This window comes from Lithobates pipiens, unplaced genomic scaffold, assembly GCF_037356315.1.
Source record: "Lithobates pipiens isolate NorthernLeopardFrog02 unplaced genomic scaffold, aLitPip1_a1.2 Scaffold_18, whole genome shotgun sequence".
Lineage (NCBI taxonomy): Eukaryota > Metazoa > Chordata > Amphibia > Anura > Ranidae > Lithobates > Lithobates pipiens.
Genome location: NW_027507758.1, coordinates 391,469,683 through 391,489,809, shown reverse-complemented (window position 1 = coordinate 391,489,809; position 20,127 = coordinate 391,469,683). Strand labels below are relative to the sequence as shown.

General features: G+C 39.2%; 1 protein-coding gene across 28 annotated transcripts in view; it reads left to right on the top strand.

Annotated features, from left to right (window-relative positions):
* The window catches only part of DST (dystonin), a 736,344-nt gene that overhangs the window by 692,818 nt on the left and 23,399 nt on the right, over positions 1-20,127 (top strand). For all 28 annotated transcript variants that reach the window (XM_077487838.1, XM_077487826.1, XM_077487828.1 and 25 more), the window contains 9 exons: positions 2,853-3,012; positions 4,070-4,264; positions 4,716-4,844; positions 9,985-10,128; positions 13,957-14,145; positions 14,257-14,386; positions 15,895-16,058; positions 16,707-16,869; positions 19,899-20,053. In XM_077487838.1, coding sequence (XP_077343964.1) covers positions 2,853-3,012; positions 4,070-4,264; positions 4,716-4,844; positions 9,985-10,128; positions 13,957-14,145; positions 14,257-14,386; positions 15,895-16,058; positions 16,707-16,869; positions 19,899-20,053 — 1,429 coding nt within the window. The remainder of the gene's footprint in view (positions 1-2,852; positions 3,013-4,069; positions 4,265-4,715; positions 4,845-9,984; positions 10,129-13,956; positions 14,146-14,256; positions 14,387-15,894; positions 16,059-16,706; positions 16,870-19,898; positions 20,054-20,127) is intronic.

Below are 20,127 nucleotides of genomic sequence, written 5' to 3'. Positions count from 1 at the left end.
TAGGAGAGCAATTGGAAGACAGAGGAAGAGTATTTTTACCCCATAACAGGAAATGCCTGAAAAATTACCCCCCCCCCCCCCCCCATGGCCGAAACTCCAGGCGTCATTTTATTAAACACTGTAAATTTAAGAGGATTCAAATTGACTTTTGAAATTACTTTAACATTTTAAAGATTACACTACAACTATCGTCCATTGAACTTGATGATGAGTAAACAACCTAGGCATACACTGACAAAGAGAAATGGACATTAGACGCATTAAAAAGTAAAGACCAGCCCCTTTGAAGCTATAACCTTCCCACCTCATGTCTGCTCAGTTTCTTCTAGCGTCCTTAGATGAATGGATGTCTTATTCCAAACTGCTTTTTTTTTTTTGCTCCTATTGAAGATTTTTGATCTGTTAAAAGATCTGTTATCTAAAGAACCAATCTTTCACCCTGCTGGCTTTGATGCTGTAGCAGTTGAAACCAATTTTTTCAGAGTCATTTCAGCTTCTGAAATCCAAATCATGTTAACAGTTCATAATACTTTTTCCTGCAAGAGTTACCATTGAATGTTAAAGACTTTTTTTCACTGATGTGAATCTGTGGATGTGGCTTTACAGTGGGCCGTGTTCTTTTTTTCTGTTAGCATGGGACAATATTTGGCCTTAAAGCGGACCTCCACCCTGAAGTGGAAGTTCCGCTCATCTGATCCCTCCCCCCCTCCGGTGCCACAATTGCCACCTTTCAGGGGGGAGGGGGGTGCAGATACCTGGATAATCCAGGTATCTGCACCCACTTCCGGGACAAGCTAGCCCCAGCTAACCACAGGTGCACCCCCCCCCCCCCCCCGTTGTGTACTGGGAAACACACAGTTCCCAGGACACAGCGGGGACCAGTGGAGACGCGCAGCACGACTCGCGCATGCGTAGTAGGGAACTGGGCAGTGAAGCCGCAATGCTTCACTTCCCGATTCCCTGACAGAAGATAGCGGCAGGGGCAGCGGAATAGATGAGCGATCATCATCTGCCGCCGACATCGCTGGACCCTGGGACAGGTAAGTGTGAATTTATTAAAAGTCAGCAGCTGCAATATTTGTAGCTGCTGGCTTTTAATATTTGTTTTAAAGGTTCAACTCCTCTTTAAGCACTATTCAAGCTCAGGTTATTTTCCAACATCCTCTTGCTAATCATTCGCTGAATTTTTTTTTTTACATGGGATTACATATGTTGCTCCCAACTTAGACCTTCACTCTAACCATGGGATTTAAACCTAGTATTGTCAGTGTGTTACAAATACCTCCTTTTGTGTGTGTTTATGATAACTCCTTGACATTACTGTCCCATAAGGTAATCTTTCTTGTGGCCAATATTTCAGCCAGAAGGATTTGTGAGTTATCAGCATTGCCCTGTAAGGACCCTATTTGATCTTACATATAGACAAGGTAGTTTTAGGACTAAAAACCTTTTTACCCAAATTGGTCCCAAAGACACCAGAATATTGTATTAACTTTCTGGTGTACGGCACTAGTTTACCTCAAAGGAATCTCTTGCAATTGTCTGGATGTGGCCAGGGCCATGAGGGTTTCCCTTTTCTGTCACAACGTTTTTTTTCTATTCCAGAAGGTCCTAAAAGGTTCTCTAGCTTCCAGATTCTCTGTTTCTTTGAATTTGACAGGTTGTTGTACAAGTCTATGAGTTATGGGATAAACTGCCATCTTTTACCTTTAAAGGCCACTGGGCAAGGACAGTAATTACCTTTTGGGACTTTTCCCATCAGGCTTCTGTGTCTCAGAGCTGTAGGGCTACGAACTGGTCTTCTGTGCATTTGTCCTCTAATGTTTATATGGTCCATGTGTCTACCTTGGCAGGCTCTAGTTTTGGTCAAAGCGTTCTGCAAGCAGCTGTTTAATGCCCTTGGTTTACATTTTGCTTTGTTTTTATCTTGTTGGGCTGGTCACCTATGTTTTATTTTGGTGTTTCCACTCCTCTGTTTGGTCTGATTTGAATATCACTAGGTTACCTAATTATCATTAGGTGGAGAAAACAGGATTTTTGAATTCACTGTAAGAGCTTTATCTTTGAATCCATTAAGGTACATAACTCCCTTCCCTCATATGCTATTGTATTATTTTTTGGGGGACTGAAGGGGATATAGCATCAAGGGGGAATAGCCTTTAGTTTTTCTATGTGCCTTGTCTTCATTTTTCCTGTAGGCAGCAGTATAATCTTAAATTGCTTAATTATCTCAGTGGATTTGATGGTGGGTACAACAATTGTTTTTTTTCACTGTGCTAATATATAGCTGTAAGTACTTATACTATAATATAAGTTATAAGTAAATTTTTGTGTGTATTTGTCCTTGCAATATAAGAATGTGAAGTTACAGTTGGCCACTGAAGACACCCAGAGGTGCTTTTAAACATACTTTTAGTTACCTCCTAGTGCAACTAAGGGGCCAGGAACCTGGGGATCTCCGTTATGAAAAATGACAACTTCAGCCACAAAAAGGCACATTAGTCCGTCCCCTTTAGTAGTTCTTTATGGCAGTGGGGTAGGTCAAAATACAGTCTGCCCCTCCTATTTAGGATTATAAGTATAGCATTGTGTTTGTAGCCAAAAACCTAATATCTGACACACCATATAAACTGGTCCATGCCAGTTCTATAATGTATGATATCTGCAGTGCTTAAAGCAACAATAAGAGATTTTATTAGATGTTATTAAAACTTTAATTGAAGCATATTTGGAGAATAAATGGGTGTGTGTCTATTATGCAATATATAATATACAGTATTGCTGAAGAAATAATACAATTCCGGTTTTCTATTTAATATATGTATTTTTGTGTTTTTTTTTCTGTGGCCTAGACAAAACAAACTGGAGGAAGCACTGCTGTTCTCTGGCCAGTTTACAGATGCTTTGCAAGCTCTTATTGATTGGCTGTACAAAGTGGAACCACAGTTGGCTGAAGATCAACCAGTACATGGAGATATTGATGTAGTGATGAATCTCTTTGACAACCACAAAGTAATGTTCGACTTCTAGCTACCTCTTTTTCTTTCAGATATCTGTTATTTGTATGGTCCAATAAAATGTAATTCTTTATTTAGATTAGCACTTGAACTTGACATTAATGTGTAAAGAAAGCCATAGAAATAGTTTTCTGCTTCTATTCGATTTTTTTTTTTAATTGTCAAACCCACCTTGCCATTTCTTCTAAGCTAGGGAGCTATAGTTTGCCCACCTCTGGTGGTATAAGTGCATGCTTCACCTCATTCATGATCACTGCATGTATTTATATATTTATTTAAAAAGTGTATTTGGGGATTAGATAGGGTCAGTATATCACACCCACTCATGTATACATGTATGGTATCACCCATATACATAGACACAAGTAAAAATTAATGCATTCCGACACACAAACACACCACACTTCTGTCCACATATTATTCTTTCATGCACAATTAAACCTACTCACAAACACAGAAATATCTACATGCACACTCCCATATGCATTCTCACGCATACCCTGTGCAAACTTCTATTCCTGTAAACTCCAACATAAATTTTCCTAATTACATTCATGCATTCACTTCATAATGTATTGCATACAGTAAATGCTCTAAAGATACATGTACACAGACTGCAGACCCAATTACCTACATACATTCCCATATAGACATATCATTTACAAATACTTAGACTAGCACAAACAACAATAACATCTTTACAGACGTTCTAATCCTTTCACATTTTGGTACAAAAACAGTTTTTTGTTGCTGTATCTTTCATGGCTGGAAAGGTTTCCAGTAACATTCCTTCCTTCTCACCCCCTGTCATCAAAAACTGACTGGAAATCTACCCAGTGAGAACACAGCAATAAAGACCAAAGAGAAGTTCTAACCCCTCCTTACTCTATCCAATGTAAAAGAAAACTTTTTTGCCAATTTTTGGGTATTAATGCTAGACAAGAAATGTAGAGTGCAATACGCTGATATTCCGATCCTTGAAGAGTATTAGAGATGTAGAGGCTGATTTATCTTGTGTCTTGCATTATAGTAAAGCCAGCTTTCTCTCTTAGGTTTTTCAAAAAGAACTGGGAAAGAGGAGCAGCAGTATACAGGCCCTCAAGCGTTCTGCCAAAGAGTTAATTGAAGGAAGTCGTGATGACTCTTCTTGGGTGAAAGCCCAAATGCAGGAATTAGGAACCCGCTGGGAAACTGTATGCACTTTATCTGTATCCAAACAGACCCGACTGGAAGAAGCACTGCGCCAGGTGGGCTCATGTAGGGATTATAATTAGTAATAACATGAATTCCTGTCCTGTACTACATTAAAGAGGTCATTTCTCAACAAGGGATGAGTGAATATACCAGCCTGGTCTCTGCTCTGAACTCTGACAGGAGACAGTTTACACTAGTGAAAATTCAGTTAAAGCTAGCCTGGCGGATTTACAGCTCGGCTTATGTAAAGACTCTTAAATGAAAGAAGAGATGTTCTGTTTATAAATCACATGTTTTCTGCCAGCCAAATAGTTCTTGACACACTGGCATTTTACGAATCCATAAGGTGTGCTTTATAAAAGTTCTTATGTGCAGGCAGTTTTTTTTATTTATGAAGTTGTTATAACTGTGTTCCGTTTGTAGTGTAAGAACTTACTGTAGCTTTATAAAGAAAAGCTATTTGGATGTAATAAACTGCATTTAACAGATTATGTATAATTCCAGGCAGAGGAGTTTCACTCAGCTGTGCATGTCTTGTTGGAGTGGCTGGCTGAGGCAGAGCAGACTCTGAGATTTCACGGGGTCCTCCCCGATGATGAAGATTCTCTAAAGACATTAATTGAACAGCACAAGGTAAGTAAAAAAGTATACATACATTAAAAAGAATGTGACATTAATTTGGAATGTTCCTTTCATTCCAGCAATAGAATTGAAAAATGCATATACACATGCCTTTTATGTAGCTTTGTTTTTTCATAATTTTTCTGTAATGTTAAATCTTATGTCTGGAATAGGAGGTTAAATCTTTTCTTAAATCTTTGCATTATTGAACATTACAAGTAAATACCTTATAGCCACTTGTTTAGAATGACTTCAGTAAATTGCTATTGACTAAATGACAGGGAACGCAAATAAAACAATTTACGCATGTTGTTTTAAATTAAAATTAATTGAATAATTATATTTAAAATAAACAGTTGCATTTTTTACCCATTTGACAGCTTGGTTTCATTTAAAAGTGGTTTAAACTTCTGAACTGTTAAAAGACAAATGTTACATTTCCATAGGGTTTGGATTTTCAAGTTATCACTTTTTCTCAGGCACTTTTCTTCTTCTGTTTCTTCTGTTTTACCAGAGATTGACATGCAGCCACTTTCAGAGAGGTTTTACTGCCTTTAAAAACTAAAACATAAACCTGATAGCCATTGTCACTTACCAGTAGTTCATCAGTGGCATCATAATATGCAGAGAAAAGAGATGACATGGGAGACACAGCTTTGATGTGTAATGCATCTTATATCTCCTTATTACTTTTAACCCCATATACCTGTATATTATAATGTGTTCTGTTAGTTTTGCTTTGGTTATAAAAAAATGATTGTATAAGATGCACCTTTTAAAGAGTGCCTGTTTTATGCTATAATAGGAGCATGTTCACACCAACCTGTGCAAGTTATGCTCCGTATGATGCATGCACACTGGTGTGCCTTGCATAGGGGCAGTGCAAAGTATTGTTCAAATGCATCACACTGTTTCATTTTTTGCTTTCATTTTGATAAACTTTTTTGAAGTGTCACAAAATAACACTTCATTTAACTCTATGCACAACAGCATGTTGCCATATGCTAGCAAGCAGTGCCACACAATTTTGCAGGTTGCTTTAAAATGCAGACATGCTACATATACCAGTGCCCCTATATGGGTTGTTTCACTAAGTTCTTGTATTGAGCCTACATTGATCAATACTGATCTTTGCAGCAATGAGCCCTTACATGAAAATGTTACTAAAAGCATTTAAAGGGAACTTCTAGGTCCCCAAGCAGAGTTCCCACTGTTATATGCAACTGCTTACTTTGGCTTCTGGAAGTCAGCACATTGAATTGTTCAAGTCCACCCTAGCTGACCATTATAAGGAACTAAATGTGATGAGAGGCATAGCTGACCTAATGTTAGGCGCAAAAAGGGGTGGGCCAATATGCTGGCTTTATAGTTTAAGTTAAATGTACATATTAGAGTGCCCTAGATGTTAGGGCTACTGTATTGGTGTTCTCCTGAAGACTGGCACCTCTGGGTGCCTGCATAAACTATCTATTGCCACTTTATTGTGTTAAAGTTCAGTGAAATTAAAATTTGATTAAAAGACAAATCTGCTGGAAAAAACGCTTTAATCATCTGACTCTGATTGTTTGCACGACAACAGAAACATAAGGTATAAAAAGTTTACCAGCTTCCAAGACATCTTTATTAGGCAAAGGCATTCAAATTACAATAAGCATGATGTTTATTTTGGAACAACAGTACAGAACGGAAAGAAAAGAAGTGTTATGTCTCCTTGCTGTTTTTATACATTTCTGAATCACTCTCGTTATCTTATACTTGATAATGTTTTAGACAGGTTTGTTGAGATCACTGCCAATATATTTATCTTGGCTTATTTTTGTGGTTTGCATGTTGAGATTTTTTTGGATGGTAGAGTAGATTACAATTGGGGTTTGCTAAAAACAAAAAAAAAACAAATGTGAAAGTCCTCCAACTCACAGCATTTGACACTTGTCATACATTAGAATACATATGCTTTCATTCTGCTATTCCCGTAAATAAAAGATGATAATGGAATTGTTCATTTAATTGAAAATGTAAGCGTCATGTCATCTTCTTGCTCTGGCATAGTATTGTAACGTACCAGAGCAGCAAATACTTTTTTTTTTTTATAATTTTTTCTTATTTAGGTTGGACATACCGTAGTCATCCAGAAATCCAAGTAAACTGTTTCTTTTGGTAGACATGTTGACTGATGTACTAATAGTGTTGAAAATCTTCACATTGTAAATATTGTCCATTCATTGTACAGAATTCTTGGTCAGTCCTAAAAGAAATATTAAAGTAGATGTAAACCCTTACATATATCAAGTGAAGTGAACAGCCTCAGATTATATACAGAGATGAAACAAATCTCCCTACATAACTTTTACATGTACAGTTGTGCTCATAAGTTTACATACCCTGGCAGAACTTATGGTTTCTTGGTCATTTTTCAAAGAATATGAATAATAACATAAAAACATTTCTTTCACTCATGGTTAGTGTTTGGCTGAAGCCATTTATTATCAATCAACTGTGTTTACTGTTTTAAATCATAATCACAACAGAAACTACCCAAATGACCCTGATCAGAAGTTTACATACCCTGGTGATTTTGGACTGATAACATGCACACAAGTTGGCACAGAGGGGTTTGAATGGCTATTAAAGTCAGCCATCCTCGCCTGTGATCTGTTTGCTTGTAATTAGTGTGTGTATATAAAAGATCAAGGAGTTTATGGACTCCTGACAGACTCTTACATCTTTCATCCAGTGCTGCACTGATATTTCTGGATTCTGCGTCATGGGGAATGCAAAAGAATTGTCAAAGGATCTGCGGGAAAAGTTAGTTGAACGGTATAAAACACAAAAGGGTTATAAAAAGTTATCCAAGGAATTGAGAATGCCAATCAGCAGTGTTCCAACTCTAATCAAGAAGTGGAAAATGAGGGGTTCTGTTGAAACCAAACCACGGTCAGGTAGACCAACTAATATTTCAGCCACAACTGCCAGGAAAATTTTTCGGAATGCAAAGAAAAACCCACAAATAATTTCAGGTGAAATACAGGACTCTCTGAAAACATGTGGTGTGGCCGTTTCAAGGTGCACAATAAGGAGGCACTTGAAGAAAGATGGGCTGCATGGTCGAGTCGCCAGAAGAAAGCCATTCCAACACAAATGCCACAAAGTGTCCCGCTTACAGTACACCAAACAGAACAGAGACGAGCCTCAAACCATCTGGCACAAAGTCATTTGGAGTGATGAGACCAAAATTTAGCTTTTTGGCCACAACCATAAACACTACATTTGGAGAGGAGTCAACAAGGCTTATGATGAAAGGTACACCATTCCTACTGTGAAACACGGAGGGGGATCGCTGATGTTTTGGGTATGTGGGTGCTACAAAGGCACAGTAAATTTGTTCAAAATTGATGACGAGATGAATATAAAAAAAATCTGGAGGAACATTTGCATTCAGCCAGGAAGCTGCAAATGGGATGTACTTGGACATTCAAACATAATAATGATCCAAAACACAAGGCCAAGTCAGCCTGTCATTGGCTACAGCAGAATAAAGTGAAGGTTCTGGAGTGGCCATCTCAGTCCCCTGGCCTCAGTATCATTGAGCCACTCTGGGGAGATCTCAAACATGCAGGTCATGCAAAACAGCCCAAGAATTTACAGGAATTTACAGGCTTTCTGCCTAGAGGAATGGGCAGGTTTACCATCTGAGAAGATAAAGAGCCTCATCCACAAATACCACAAAAGACTTGAAGCTGTCATTGATGTTAAAGGGGGCAATACACGGTATTAAGAACTGGGGTATGTAGACTTTTTATCAGGGTAATTTTGGTAGTTTCTGTTGTGATTATGATTTAAAAAGAGTAAACACAGTTGATTGATAATAAATTGCTTCAGCCAAACACTAACCATGAGTGAAAGAAAAGTTTTTTGTGTTATCATTCACATTCTCTGAAAAATGGCCAAGAAATCATAAATTCTGCCAGGGTATGTAAATGTTTGGCACACCTGTATATCTGCTGTCTTCATCTTTCTATATTCTTTAGAAAGTGCACATTGTGTTAGAAAATTTTCTTCCTGTTTCAGCAGTGGGAGGGGGTGGGGGCAGTCTGGGAATACACTGTGTGATAGCTAATTGGAGGAAAGGCACAACCCTCCTCCACATAGGCATAGGAACAAAAACTTGCAGAGTTGGGCTGTGAATAGACTAGCTCTATGCGTATCTATGTATAGCAACAACCCTGACACAAATTTTCAGCAACAACTCTTCATTATGTATGGGTCCAGTCACTGTACCACCTTCTTGGTCAGTCATTAATAAAAAGGACTCATAGAATTAGTGACCATAGGCATTAACTTTCAGTACCTGACATTAGTACCTGTCTGATGTCTGCGTTGCAAAAGGGTTTTGTGTGGAAAAGCTGAAAAGATCATATCAACCCAAAAGGAGTGAGTCCCCTTTTCTGAGCGTTCCAAAGTCTGGGCTGGCTGAGAAAATGTCAGCACAACAGTCGGGTGTAGCAATGTAATAGCTCTTATTCAGTAAATAGTGTGAGTCAAGGGTAATGTCTTTTCAGTTTCAGATCATTAAATGGTTCTAACTGATTTAATGGAGCTTTATTAAAGCACCCACTTATTGTTAATATGTTTTAGGTTTTGGGTTGAAAATTATGTAAAAAACTCTTTACTTTTGGACATTAGAAAGTTACTACAACATTCTTGGATTATGTAATGACCATATATCATCACTTTTCTGTAAAGTTCCAAATAACTAGTTCATAAGGAATTTCAGAGATAACAGAATCATGGGGGATGTTTGACCACAGCTGGAAAAGTGTAAGTTTAATATTACTGGACATTATCTCATTTTGTATGAATACCTAATCTTGTTTTATTCCTGCATTGTTAATGCTGTTGGTAACCATGTGAAATGTTTGATGATCCAGTAAAACAATAACTATAGGGCTACAATTTACAAAGTTTAATTCAGTAAATTAAATTACAGTAAATTACAAAACTGTTGTGTAATCTTCTAACCTTCCTTGACTCTGGTAGCCATTGTAATAGCTTAAATCACAAAGAACTCACGCTTCCTTCATTAGCTGTATTCAATAGATCTTACTTTATGGTGATCCATCAATGATTGCATGTATATAATGTCAAATTTCAGGAATTCATGAAAAATATTGAGGAACAAAGAACTGAGCTGAATAATGGAGCGAGTATGGGAGAATCAATCCTTTCAGTTTGTCATCCGGACTCCATTACTACTATTAAGCACTGGATAACCATTATTAGAGCTAGGTTTGAGGAGGTATGCAAGCTTTTCTACATTGTTATTTATAAGGAATTTGCTTTGTGTCAATATTTACTTGTTTTACCGCTTAAGGCTTTTGAACGTAAGAGATATGTCCTAAAAAAACCTCCACAAAGTTTTCAGGATGCATCTCTTACATCCAGCTCCACTCCCAATCCTGCTTTACCACTGCTTCCCCTGTTTATATTGTCAGCAGTTACCAGCTGTCAATTTTTTTTCCTTTTTATTCTATTCACACAACAGGAGTGGCTATTAAAATGCAGCTGTTCTAGTGTAAAATGACACATGTAGATTGTTTACAATGCCATGGACTAAATACAACATTCCAACATTCAATACAACAAATTCTCAGCTCAACTTGCAGATAAGCCTGCTAGCCAACCGAATCGTCCTGTCTAACATTATGCGTTAAAACAGGGGTTTAGTTTGCACACATTTGCAAATACATGTGTAAGCTACCAGAGTCCCATCAAGGGACCAAGGGGCACAGTGGAAGCACATGCATTATAATGGATAGACAGAGGGCAGGTGAGCCTGGAGGGAGCCCATCCCTCCTTAAAGGCACAGGGGCGCACTGAACACCCACCATCTAGCACAGGGGTGTCCAAACTACGGCCCTCCAGCTGTTGCAGAACTACACATCCCATGAGGCATTGTAAAACTCTGACATTCAAAGACATGACTAGGCATGATGGGGATTGTAGTTCCTGAACAACTGGAGGGCCGTAGTTTGGACACCCCTGATCTAGCACTATGGCAGCAAAAGTGTCCACTGCAATCCCTCACCAATATTTCAACAGTACAAACAAATGGCCACTGCCCTCACCTACAACTGGCCTTTCCAGCAAGGAACACATGAAAGGGCAATGCAAGCAAAACAAAACCAAAGGAATGCCCAGCTCAACTTACTGACCAGCCTGCAACCAACCAAATTGTCCAGTCTAAAAGTATGCGTTAAAAACCGTACTTTATTTTTATTTTTAAATGTATTTTTATTTAATCTTTTAAGAACTCCATAGTTTGCCCCAATAACTCCTTCCTCCCCTTCTACCCTTCGCTATGTTTTTATAAAAACAAGAAAATACACAAACATGGGTAATTTTCCAGGTACCAATACAATGTAAATATTGTATTATAAAATTCATATATTTATTTTATGTAATTTAAAAGTTTTCCTAAAATCTAGAACTATGGCATTTCCAGCCACATCTTATAACAATAAAAATAATGCTCCCTCTACTCCACAGTTGCTCCACCCTGCCATATATAACATAACATGTAAGCTTTCAGATTGTTCCAGAGATCTTCAAACTAAGCAGTGATTGGAGTGTTTTGATGTGTATTGCTGGCTACTTCCTCAAGAAATGTAGAGGGTATATATACAGTAGTTTTTACAGTCGTTTTTAAATTGGATTGGTCTGGATAAAGCCAGCCACAATAAAAAAGAATAATGTCTGCCAAGAATGTGTGCATCTATCCGACCAGAGCCAACCACCAAAACTTCAAGGAACAACAGAATGGCTTTTCAGTCATCGGGAATCCTTGTGGAGACTTTACACTAAATACATGGTCTTTGATATCTATTCTCCACCCATGTTCTGATGAAACCTGCTGATGAGCTAGTTGGAGGCTCCATAGTGATAATTTCACTATTGCCTTCAAATTCCCATTCTAGCCCTGTCACAGTTTGTCACCAAACAAGTTGATAATGTTCACAAATTGCCAAGGTGCTTGTGACAGGAGTCACTTTGGGCGGGGAGCCCTGTGGAACTTAGAATCCCTTGGGGAGGTTGGGAAACCCTTGTTTCAGCTCCCCATGCACCTCATATGTCTAAGTCACCCTGTGTCTCTAATAGGGGCACAGGGTGACTGAGAAATCTAGTCTGATATGTACTAATCAGACTCGCTGTACAACCACACTGGATTGTTGAATAATATATATATATATATATATATATATATATATATAATATATATTTTTTTTATATTGTCTCATATACTTTTTGCTGGGTTTTTGGGGTGTGGTTGTATTCCATTGATCTATTGTGTCTGTCTGCCTTAGGTATTATGGAATGTGTTTGCTGTGAGGAGGGGGAGGGGATTCCTCCAACAGCTCTTCCTGCATTATTCGAGCACGCAGCTCGGCCGGTCAGGAAAGGGGGTGGGGACGAGCGAGCACCCCCCCCTCCTGAGCCGTACCAGGCCGTGTGCCCTCAACATGGGGGGGTGCACCTTGTCCCCATGTTGATGAGGACAAGGCCCTCTTCCCGACAATCCTGGCCGTTGGTTGTCGGGTCTGCGGGCGGGGGGGCCTTATCAGAATCCAGGAGCCCCCTTTAATAAGGGGGCCCCCAGATTCCGGCCCCCTACCCTATGTGAATGAGTATGGGGTACCATGTTGGAGGGGGGGTGATCGCTCGTCCCCACCCCCTTTCCTGACCGGCCAGGCTGCGTGCTTGAATAAGGGTCTGCTATGGACTTTGGGGGGACCCCGCGCCGTTTTTTCGGCATAGGGCTTCCCCTTTAAACCCATACCAGGTGACCAGGCTAGCGAGGTGTCAATCTCGCCGATGGAGGCAGCGACATCGACTTCCTTCCCTAGTTCTGTCTACCTGGAGCCATGTTTAAAATAAACTGACTTTTCTCCGTGTGTGGGCAAGTCCGTTCATTTCAAAAGTCCGGCGGACTAGCACACAGACGGACGGATTTTCCGCTGGACTGCCGACTCAAAATTTTGAGTCAAAACTTTCTTTCTGGGAACAAAAAGTCCGCCGGAGCCCACACACGGGCGGATTGTCCGCCGGATAATCCGATCGTGTGTACGCAGCATTAGAGTGAGTGTTCCTAGGAAGACTACATTTGCATGCAGACCTCCTTATGTAATTCCCACATGTGATACTGAGTTTCTATGGTTGAAAGAACTGAAATCCAATAAATGAAGGAGGAGGTAAGGGCTAGATAATGCTGCATGGTTTCTAGCCAGGAAATTAGGCAGGCTCTATCTGACCCAAAAAGTTCAAAGGGTTCAAAGGGTGCAGTGAAATCAGAGTGAGCAATTTCAGTACAGATGAGGAGCCTGTACAACTGTGGAAGACATAATATTGCCAAATGAAAGGCTAGCCCCCCCCCCCCCCCCCCAACAAAAAAAAAACACTGTGTGTGTATTACCTTGTTATCCTAGGTAATTACTAAGTTATAACTGAATAAACAGACCCATAGTGGAATTGTGAAAATTGCTATGGTCCATAAGAATATAAAAGTATGAGATACCTTTATACAGTGGCTAAAACATTCATTATATTTTCTCCAGAGCTACTCCATCCAAGTCTTTGTTTTTATTACAGTGAGGAAGAGTTAGAACCTCTATCAAGTTTTATTGTTGTCTCTTTTCTATTACCTGCATTTCAGGGTGTGGGACAACATAAGCCATCAGGGTTTGATTTTTTTCTGTAGCCATCTCAATTCTCAAGAGCAGTAGATTCTTACGTTTAGTAAAATATTTTCAAATCCCTTGTTGAAGTAGCTCCACAACATGTTACAGCCTCAACGGGCTGCCTGCAAATGCACTACCACGCATATGTGTGTACCACTTTACCACCTTGATGTCCAAACAGCTAAAAGGTGCATGTCTTGTTTAAGGAATCTCCTGACCTCCTGTAGTTTAAGCAAAAAATGTTTTCAATCATTTCCGGGACACTTTATATACACAGGTTCTTCTAAAACAATTTTATTAGCTGTACACATACTGACATTAGAATGCAAAGGTGGAGCAAAATCAGTACAGTTCATATATATGATCTTTTATTTGGTTTTCACGTGTTTAAGGTCTTAACTTGGGCAAAGCAGCATCAACAGAGGCTGGCTGCAGCATTGGACGATTTGATAACCAAAAAGGAGTTGCTGGAATCCCTTCTGACATGGTTACAGTGGGCAGAGGCTACACTCAATGAAAAAGACAAGGAAGACATTCCAGAGGAGATAGATGACGTTAAAGCTCTGATTGCAGAACATCAGGTAATATATATATTGTATTGTCAAAGTCTTGCAAGAAAACAAATGACTTTCTTTTGAATTCTTTATGTTGATTTTGTGCCACATTTTTACATAAGCTATGTAATGTTTCAGGCATTTATGGAAGAAATGACTAGAAAACAGCCAGATGTAGATAAAGTCACAAAGACTTACAAGAGGAAAGCTGCTGAATCTATGTCAGGGCAATCTCAAATCCCGGTCTTAAACAAGGGGAAAGCATGTCGTAAGTATTGAAGGACAGAAAATATATTGTTGAGGTCACAAAAATGCATAGTAATAATGATAATAATTCTATAGCCATAAATAAAGAAAATGTTAACTTATATATTATCCATTTTTTTAATAGAAAAAAAACTCTCCAAATAAGTTTATATCAGTATTCTCTGGATTATTGTTACTGCCTAAATAACAGCAATGAAACCTTCTTGGGACCTTAACCACTTTGCGCCCGGCCTATAGCAGAATGACAGCTGGGCAGTGGTTCAGTTATCCTGACTGGGTGTCATATGACGTCCAGAGGGATAATAGCTGCTGCGCGCCCGTGGGAGCGCACATCATGGCGATCGGTGGTAGGGTGTGTCAGTCTGTCACACCACTACACCAATCTCTGATGGAGGCTCTTTACCATGTGATCAGCCATGTCCAGTCACGGCTGATCACGATGTAAACAAGAAGAGCCGTTGTCCGGCTTTTCCTCACTCACGCTTGATAGACGCAAGTAGAGGAGAGCTGATCGGCGGCTCTTCTGACGGGGGGGGTTCGGTGCTGATTGTTTATCAGTGCAACCCCCCCCCCCCTTGGATACCCACACTGGACCACCAGGGAAGCTGCCAGGACCACCAGGGAAGCATCTAACATGTGGATGCCCAGGTACATACCCCATGGTCATGCACATGTGCAAATGAATGCCCAACATATGCCAATCAGTTCCCACAAATGGACACTGACTGGCACCTCTATGGCACAAATAAAATCAGTGATGCCCAGCAATGCCACCCATCAGTAACATGGGTGCCACCCATCAGTGCCGACTATCAGTGCCTATTAGTGTGCACCTATCAGTGCCCATCCATGCCACCTATCAGTGCCACCCATAGGTACCCATCAGTGCCGCCTATGAGTGCCCATTAGTGCCACCTATGAGTGCCCATCAGTGCCACATATGAATGCCCATCAGTGCCGCATATGGGTGCCCATCAGTGCAGTCTATTGGTGCCCATCATTGCCGCCTATCAGTGCCCATCTTCAGTGTCATCTCATCAATGCCACCTCATTGGTGCCCATCAGTGCTGCCTTCTCAGTGCACCATCAGTGCAGCCATATCAGTGTCTGCCATTGAAGAAGAAAACTTACTTATTTACAAACAATTTTAACAGAAACAAAGAAAAACTTTTTTTTTTCTACATTTTCGGTCCTTTTTTATTTTTTGCGCAAAAAAATAAAAATCGCAGAGGTGATCAAATACCACCAAAAGAAAGCTCTATTTGTGGGAACAAAGTGTAAACAATTTGGGTACAGTGTAGCATGACCGCACAATTGTCATTCAAATTGTGACAGCGCTGAAAATTGGCTTGGGCAGGAAGGTGTATAAGTGCCTCCTATTGAAGTGGTTAAACAATATATAAACACATGTTATCGCTTTAAATATAAGTTATGGAAACATTTTCTGTTATTTTAAAGCTAATTTTTTCTAGTAAAGGCTGAACTCTGGCATGTTGTCTGTGTTAACAGGAAAGAGGTCACCGACACCTAACCTTTATCCATCCGGCACACAAGCTACACTAGAAACAAAGAATCCAAGGGTCAATTTATTAGTTAGCAAATGGCAACATGTGTGGCTTTTGGCATTAGAGAGAAGAAGAAATCTGAATGATGCTTTGGATAGGCTGGAAGAGGTACTGTACTTATCCTGCAAATTGTTATTTCATTAAATGCCACTAATATTTACGTTTTGTGTAGTTGCTGACAAGTTAAGCCATGTGCTGTATTTTTATATAGCTCAGGAACTATAGTATTATTATGTGTTTGCCTACATTTCCTGGCTGTGTCAAACCACTGTGCCCATTATTGAACAAAATGATAGTGCCAGGCTCTCAATGGGTTGTCAAACAAATAATTGAAGAGTTTAGTCTATAGAGAGTGAGACCTTGCTTTTACCAAATAGGAGGCGATGAAAACAGAAACTGTGATGGGGAAATCTTGTCACTTGAGACTGCAAATGCAATAATACATCAAAGGATGAGTCTATTTGCTGGTACCCATCCTAAGTGTAACTATATATGTTTTGGGTGGAGTTTGCCAAGTATTTTCCTATATAGCTTGTTACATATATGTATACTGTTTTGTTCCATGTAGTGCTTTTAAACACTATAATTTGCACAGTGGTGATATTACCAAGGGCTCAGAAATCAATTTTCAAATTTGCTTGCACTGGTAAAGATATAAGCCTAAAGTAAAATGTTTCTCTTCAATGGTGTATTTTATATGAGTCACAGCTAAGTCTTGGAGGAAAACCTTAGCTCTGTACTTTTTTTTCATTAAAGCTCAAAGAGTTTGCCAACTTTGATTTTGACGTATGGCGAAAGAAATATATGAGGTGGATGAATCATAAGAAATCACGTGTAATGGACTTCTTCCGGAGGATAGACAAAGATCAAGATGGAAAGATAACACGGCAGGAATTTATAGAAGGAATTCTTTCTTCAAGTAAGATATTTTGGTATAGTTTTATTATACTGTTTACTTATACTGTTAGAAGTGAAAATAATTAGGTGACTCAATTGTGTAGTTGCCGCTAAGAAATGGCAAGAATGAACATTCTTGCCCACCAGCATTCTTGAAACAGGTTGCTAGCTAAAGTCCTGCATCAAAAAAGGATTGCACATCTTTTTGCAAGTAAAAAATTTGCACTTTATAAAAAAAACTGTGTGGAAAGTAAGGCACCCAGGATCATTAGATTGTGGGTAAAATGTAGGCTCCTGCACATACTGCCTATAACTCTGTTGCCCACACCTCTGCACAGACTGTGTTTGCAGTGCAGTAGGCAGTGTGAATGAACTATGGACATGCTGATCGTTATGCCTGTGGTTCATTCAAACTACTAATACATCTACCACAGTGGCTGACGGTACTTGTAGTTTATTAATTCACAGGAAATTGTGAATGAGTGGGGAGAGGAACCACCGCCCACCATCGGAGGGTGGGGGGAATCAGGGAGAGAAGGTAAAGGAGCTGGAACATGTTACATGTTTCACCCTAAAATCAGGTGGAATATGTAACATGTTCCAAAGGTGAACTTATCCTTTAAATCTGCTTTTTAAAACATCCAAGGGGGTGTTTCCTAGACAGCGAATAGCAGTAAGTTCCATATTGTTGGTGAAGCATGATAAACTACATACGATCCAATATATTTTAAGGTGACTCTGGATGCATACAACTTTCTTTTCTCTCAGGAGGGAAGGGCACATGTAAAAGTATAAGTACCTGGATGTTTAGTCAGTTAGGCAGGGTCCAACTTATTTAGGGCTGTAAAAGCAAGTATGCTCCTTTTAAAGGCAATCCTCCATTTAATTTGAAGCCAGTGTAGGGAGCGAAGAATTGGTGTAGTGATATATTTCTTTTTCAGGGAGTCCAATGACAATAAAATGACATTGGCTATAACAGCTGTCTTATTCCTTATTGATTTAGCATTACATAAGGTGGTAGTGATGGAGTAGGTACCTGAACTCATTTGCTTTTATTTTATTTTTTTATTTGATTCTTTTGAGACAAAAGAGATTTTGCATGTTATTCCTCTGTGTCCTCTGCCTTGATCTGGGCAGGGTTAGTAATTGATTATTTCGTTGAGAAAGGCATGTTGTAGATGAGGTGACTGACTTATGCAGTGTGCATAGATTTCTGTATGCCTTTCTCTTGCACCTCCAGTGAACCTTTTTTTAAACCTGATTGAAGAGACAATGAAAAAACAGTAGAGTATGAATACATTGTGCTGTATGTCAACAGTGAGGAAATTAGTTTTACTGGGAAGAACAGTAAAGTTATTATGCAGGAGTAATATGGCGTCAACAGTTTTGTAGAGAGAGAGACAGAACAGTTACAATAAAACTCAATACAAGAGGATTTGGAGGGCCCTGCTTGTGGAGCTTACAATCTAAAAGGCAAGGGGTGGTAGAAAAGGTAATAGTTTGTTCTACTTTGATTTGTTTTGGAATAGTCAGGTCAGAGAATTGGGAGTGTGGGGTAGAAAACAGAAAATGGGTGTGAAAATTGTTTAAACTTAAGATGTGAACATGCATAGAAGTGTATGTTCCAAGATCCTGTCTGATAAGGTCTCATGGCCTAGTTTGCAGGAGTACAACCTAGGAAAAAGGTATTCCAAATCCAGGATAGTTTTTAAGATAAGGGAATATAATTGTGTGTATTGTAGTATAGTGGAAGACTAATTAGAGGGTAGTGGTATATGTGTGCTACTGGTTCTTTGATTATTGTCCAAATACCTTTTAGTTTCTTGCTTGATGATATCTGTATTCCTCAGGTGATAAAGTGTTATCAAGTGTTGGCCTTGGAAGCCTTGGAAGCTGAGACATGTGTGCTGCATAGGTTGGCTGCCTATCAGGTCTGTGCATACCTCCGGCAAACCTAAGAGGCAGACCAACCCAACTGAAGGAGCTTACACAGCAGGCTGACAATGTTGTTGTTAAATGTGAAGAAGCAACTGAGATGTGGTTATTTGTTATTTGTGAAACAATTTTCTTAAAGCGGACCTTCAGTCATCCTTTCAACATTACATCTATTAAATCTTCTGCCCTTGTTGTTTTAACTTTGGACTTTTTTTTGCCAGTAAATACCTTAAACAGCCCACTTCCTGTTTCTTGTCTGGCAAAACACCTAGGCTTATGACATCATGCACAGCTCCTTCTCTCACTCTGGTGAGAATTTGCCAGGAAGGTAGAGGGAATGAGTCGTACGAGGGCCAATGGAAGCTGCAGAGCTGGAGGTGTGCCTCTTTGTGTCTGTGTAAATCCAGGAAGTGAACAGGCAGCAGCTTCAGCTGCCCACAGTTAAAATGGTTTCAGCCAGACTTAGTGGAGGGAGATTTCTGCAGCATATTTGGCAAGTACAGAATCACAGTATATATCAAATAATAAAAGTGGTTGAAGCTTCAGAATGACAACAATTTATTTTATTACAAATTATTTGAGCAGACTACAGTTCCTCTTTAACAAAACTGTATATGGTGAGACATTTACAGGCAAATAGATTTAGTGTTTACATACCCTTTAATTCAAGCCCTTTGGTGTACATACATTATTGTTTATAAAATGGTATTAGCTGTACATAGGATGCTCCCTTATTTCAGTTCTTTTATCTGCATTGACAGATGTAGTTTGCTTAAAATATATAATTGCCAATGTTTGGTAGGATATACAATATATTAGCACAATATTTTAAAGAAATCCTTGTTTATTGAAGAATTTAATCAAAATCTTAAGTAATTCCTAATATGTTAAAGAGTTGAAACTTGTGTCAGGATTTTAATGCTGCATGTGTCCCAACTGGGGAGATATTTCCTCATTTCCTTTCTGTTGCCAGGATAGAAAAGAAAGGGAAATTCCCAATGTCAGCACAAGCAAGTACTGATACTGCACAAAGTTGTAACTATTTCATATTCTATAGAAAAAAAAAATACCTATTTTTCATAGGCAGTAAATTTCCTGTTCCATTTTGTCTGGCAGAATTTCCTACCAGCCGTCTAGAGATGAGCGCTGTGGCTGACATCTTTGATCGTGATGGTGATGGTTACATTGACTATTATGAGTTTGTAGCAGCCCTTCACCCAAACAAAGATGCTTATAAACCTGTAACTGATGCTGACAAAATTGAAGACGAGGTATATTTCCTGCTCTTTTTCTGCTCTTTTAAGTTCATATTTTATGGTCATTCCTTTAGGTTCATAATTTACTG